The 5,300-nt window shown below is 46.0% G+C and overlaps 1 protein-coding gene across 1 annotated transcript in view; it reads left to right on the top strand.

Moving 5' to 3' along the window:
• The first annotated feature begins 4,605 nt into the window (after positions 1-4,605).
• Positions 4,606-5,300, top strand: part of LOC111522277 — a 4,372-nt gene continuing 3,677 nt past the window's right edge. Inside the window, exon 1 of the mRNA XM_023186187.3 lies at positions 4,606-4,757. Coding sequence (XP_023041955.1) covers positions 4,741-4,757 — 17 coding nt within the window. The 5' untranslated portion in view covers positions 4,606-4,740. The remainder of the gene's footprint in view (positions 4,758-5,300) is intronic.

The raw sequence follows: 5,300 nt of genomic DNA, 5'->3' as shown, positions 1-5,300 counted from the left end.
TTTCTTTCTTTCTTTCTTTCTTTCTTTCTTTCTTTCTTTCTTTCTTTTCTTTCTTTTCTCTTTCTTTCTTTCTTTCCTTCTTTCCTTCCTTTCCTTCTTTCCTTCCTTCTTTCCTTTCCTTCCTTCTCTTCTTCTTTTCCTTTCTCTCTCTCTTTCTTTCTGTCTTTCTCTTTCTTTCTTTCTTTCTTTCTTTCTTTCTTTCTTTCTTTCTTTCTTTCTCTCTCTCTCTTTCTTTCTTTCTTTTCTTTCTCCTTCCTTCCTTCCTTCCTTCTTTCTTTCCTTCCTTCCTTCTTTCTTTCTTTCCTTCTTTCTTTCTTTCCTTTCTTTCTTTTGAGTCTTGCTCTGTCACCCAGGCTGGAGTGCAGTGGCGTGATCTCGGCTGACCCCAGCCGCCGCCTCCTGGTTCAAGCGATTCTCCTGCCTCAGCCTCTGGAGTAGTTGGGACTACAGGCGTGCACCACCACACCCACTTATTTTTTTTGTATTTTTAGTAGAAATGCCCCACAATGAGATACCATCTCACATCAGTTAGAATGGCGATCATTAAATAATCAGGAAACAACAGGTGCTGGAGAGGATGTGGAGAAATAGGAACACTTTTACACTGTTGGTGGGACTGTAAACTAGTTCAACCATTGTGGAAGACAGTGTGGCAATTCCTCAAGGATCTAGAACTAGAAATACCATTTGACCCAGTGATCCCATTACTGGGTATATACCCAAAGGATTATAAATCATGCTGCTATAAAGACACATGCACATGTATGTTTATTGTGGCACTATTCACAATAGCAAAGACTTGGAACCAACCCAAATGTCCATCAATGACAGACTGGATTAAGAAAATGTGGCACATATACACCATGGAATACTATGCAGCCATCAAAAAGGATGAGTTCATGTCCTTTTGCAGGGACACGGATGCAGCTGGAAACCGTCATTCTGAGCAAACTATCGCAAGGACAGAAAACCAAACACTGCACGTTCTTACTCATAGGTGGAAATCGAACAATGAGATCACTTGGACACAGGAAGGGGAACATCACACACTGTGGCCTGTTGTGGGGTGGGGGGAGGGAGGATAGCATTCGGAGATACACCTAATGTAAATGACGAGTTAATGGGTGCAGCACACCAACATGGCACATGTATACATATGTAACAAACCTGCACGTTGTGCACATGTACCCTAGCACTTAAAGTTAAAAAAAAAAAAAAAAGAAAGAAAGAAATGGGGTTTTGCCATATTGTCCAGGCTGGTCTCGAACTCCTAAGCTCAGTGATTTGCCTATCTCAGCCTCCCAAAGTGCTAGGATTACAGGCGTGAGCCACTGCGCCTGGCCTGCCTTTCTTATTAGGTAATTTGTAAAATTCCAGTTAAAATCAGCAAAGGCAAGAGAGAGGTGTTACACACCTTCACGTTAACAAAATTGTTTTGAAATGAGAAAAGCAGGTGCCGGGGAGGATGTGATGAAGCCCACGCTCACGCAGGCACCAGCAGGTTCACGCGTGTGAAGCACGCATGTGCCCAGGAAGGGCTGGTTAGCATGATTATCATATCCAGTTGGTGGTAACTGTAAACTGGAACAGGACAGAGGGAAAACAATACAGAAATAACAACTACTGACCCAGGGCCATGAACGGGTACGCAGCTCCAAAGCTCATGATTCTAGGCCTAAACACCGATCCCAAGGAAACAGCCTCCCCGCCGCGTGCAATGAGACCTCTGCTGAGACAGACCTGCTGATGGTCATCGTCCACGTCCTGTTATTTCAATGCTCGTCCTTGCTCACCCCGCCCCAGCCCACCGAAACTTCCGCATTTCCCCACCGGTCAAGCTCTTGTGTTGGGGGCTTTGTGCTTTCTTGAAGCAACTTCCCCAACCCCAGGTTTTCCCTCCACCCGTGCTCAGACCGCCCCCCTCAGGAAGGTCAGAGCTGACCCTGGTGTCCACAGAGGCACCTGCCCAACACCCCCGCACTCCTTTGCCTGTATGTTTTTCTCCAGAGCACTTATGCCCACCCAACATGGTCCATCTCATGGTTAGTTACTGTTGATTTGGTTTATTGTTCTGTAGTCCCTCAACTACAGAATGCCAGCTCCTGAGGATGGGGACTTGTTCACTGCTGCATCCTCAGCACCCAAAGGAGAATCTGGCAGGCAGGAAATGCTCGGTGGATGTTTGTTGAATGAAAAAATGATGCTGACAGTGGAGACCGTCCAAACGTCCGAGCCAGTTAGCGTGCAGACACTCAACCCACCATGTGGAAACATGGGAACCCACTGAGAGGGAAATCCAGAAGTGGACACACACCTGTGACGATGAATTAAATCCATGTGAATGTGTTCACAGACTTTGCAAGGAGCACAGACACAGCGCGCAAGAGGACAGAGGACACGTTCTCCCTTCCTGCCACTGAGATCTGAGCAGCCCAGGATGAAACTAGCCATTTGGCAAGACCATACAAGAAAATCAAACGGCCCATGCACTGCTTTGGTCTGCGCCCTTGCTGGCAGGAGGGTGGGGACTGGCCAGGCCTGGCTCTGGTCAGCCACCGCGTTGGCATGACCCTGCCAGTGGCTTGTCATTTGTCTCTCTGTCCTGGGTCTCTCGGTGGTGTGGCAGTCCTCGGCTGGATAGCACCCAAAGTCCTTTTCATTTCCAACAAGGTTCAACAGGGTAGGTAGCTTCCTTTGAGTTGAGTTGCCCGGCCAGGGCAAGGCTGGTGCGGGCCCAGCCAGGTCCCATCTGTGAGTTAGAAGCAGGCAGGAGGGTGAAATTCCTGGTCCAGCCCTGGGGTGAGTCTCCTTACGGAGGCACTGAATGGAGCAAGGCATGAGAATTGTAATACAATGGTCAGGATCCTTCTGGGGGGACTGCTGTAAACACCTGCTTGGCATCTAAAGCAGACTGTGGGTCTCCGGTGAACAGAAGGCATGCCTCTCGCTCTGCCTAGAGCATGTGCAAACTTCAGGATCTCCACAGTGACACTAGGGACAGGGATCTTTGGAATAGTATTAGGAGACCTGAAAAAAATAACATGTGGGTGTCAGACACACGCCGGGGTTCAGTGGATCATTACATAATCATTATCATCATTTTTATCATCGTTATCTCCATCCTGGCAACACTGGATGCTCTTATTATTAATATTATTTTGCATTGAGTATTAATTATTAATATTATTAACTGACTAATATTAATTATGTTAACATTGTTATGCATTAATATTGTTAATATTCATATTTATTATTAATATTTTGCACTGACAAATGATAATTGTATATTAATATTATTTTGCATTGACAAACATGGATTGTATGTTAATATTATTTTGCATTGGCAAGTAGTAATTGTATATTAATATTATTTTGCACTGACAAATGGTAATTGTATATTTAGGTGATGCTTTGATATCTCCTGTGAGCAAGGAGATGGATATGTTAATAGCTTGATTGAAACATTCCCTGTTGTATGTGTTTATCAAAACATTACACTGCACCCCACTGGACCCTTGAATCTCATCATCTGATGGTGGGCTTTGGGCCCACAGAGAAGAGTGGGGTGGCTGCTTCTGAGAGCCTATCTTCTGATGATTGTAGGGGGGATTCTCCTAGCAGCTCTCTTTCCCATTCTTAGAATATGTCTGAGTTCTGAGAGCAATGTGGCAAGGCTGAGGAGAATCCTTTGAGGGCCCAACTGTCCTGACTTCAAGATCCTGGCACCTCCTTGGAGTTGACTTAAGTACACACAAAGATCTGTGCACAGATGTGTGTAGAGGCTGTATTCTTAATCACCCCAGACTAGAAACAACCCAAATGTCTTTCAACTGAAAAACTATGAACAAACGGTGGTACATCCATTCAATGGAATACTACTGAGCCATGAAAAAGAACAAGCCAAATGGATGGTCCAAAATGCATCATGCTGAGAAGCTGACTCAAAGGCTGCATGCTGTATTATTCCATTTATATGATGCTCTGGAAAAGGCAAGACTGTAGGGGCAGGAAACAGTTTCCATGTTTCCATGGAGCTGGGGGAGGGGGAGCAGCGTGAGGAGTTTTTTGTGGTAATGAGGCTGTCCTTGATCTCAACTGTGGCAATGGGTACACAGCCGTGTTTGTCAAACTCACATAACTGTACACTTTAAAAGGGTGAATTTTATTGTATGTAAATCTTACTCTAAGAAAAGTGTTTAAAATAACAACATCATATGAATTTACTGACAAAAAAAAAAAAAAAAGGTCCACGTAAAAGCGTTTGTCTTTGTCTTAGAATTTTGGTTGCAAGTGACAGAAGTCCTAACCCTTCTGCAAAACTGGGAACATGCTGGCTCATGTGACAAGAGAACCCAGCTGTAGACTTCAGGCACCACACGACTGAGAAGGTGACAATGATGGCATCAGAACACCATCTCTACGCATCTGCTGTCTCTATGCTGGCTTCACTTTCAGGCCAAAGCGAGGGACTTCTGTGATTCTGATGGGAAGGGAGTCTACGTTCTGACCACTCCGGCCAAAATCCCAGGTACAACTCTCATTGGTACAGCTTGGGTCATGTGGCCATCCCTGGGCCAATCAGAGGGAAGAATATTTTTTCCTGTTAGAAAGGAATGAGCTCACAAGTCATGGGAAGACTCACAGGAAGCTTAAATGCATATTGCTGGATAGAAGAACCCATCCGAAAAGGTGACTTTCTCTATGATTCAAACTACGTGACTTTCTGGAAAAGGCAAAACTATGGAGATGGTGAAAAGGTCAGTGGTGGTCAGTGGTTGCCAGGGGTTAGCGGAGAGGGAGGGATGGACAGGTGGAGCACAGGATGTTTAGGGCAGTGAAACTGTTCTGTAGGATACTGGCAAGGTGGGCGCATGTCCCCGTACCATTTGTCAGATTTCATGGAACGTACCCCACCAAGTGTGAGCCCTCAGGTAAGCTAGGAGCCTTAGTCTCATAATAAAGTAATCCCAGGGGCTCCTCAGTTGGGACAAAGGAGTTGATCAGCGTGGCCAGAGGGACGCCTGGTACCTGACACCCGGCAGCAAGGTGAGATGTTAGTAACAGGGGAAACCGCGGGTAGCGGGCGGAGTGGAAACTCTCTGCACTTCTCAAATTTTTTGTAAACCTAAAACTGCCAGAAAAAAATAAAGTTAAAATTAACTTTAAAAACAAGACGAAGAAGTGGGAGGGATGTTGGACAGGCAAGGGGCAAAGGGTCAGCACAAGCGCACGTGGGTGCCTGTGTGGGTGCGCGTGGGTGCGCGTGGGTGGGTGCGCGTGGGTGCCTGTGGTGGGTGCGC

The sequence above is a fragment of the Piliocolobus tephrosceles genome, chromosome 13 (genome assembly GCF_002776525.5).
Source record: "Piliocolobus tephrosceles isolate RC106 chromosome 13, ASM277652v3, whole genome shotgun sequence".
Lineage (NCBI taxonomy): Eukaryota > Metazoa > Chordata > Mammalia > Primates > Cercopithecidae > Piliocolobus > Piliocolobus tephrosceles.
The sequence above is the reverse complement of the archived record's forward strand: the minus strand, read 5'-3'. Positions and strand labels throughout refer to the sequence as shown.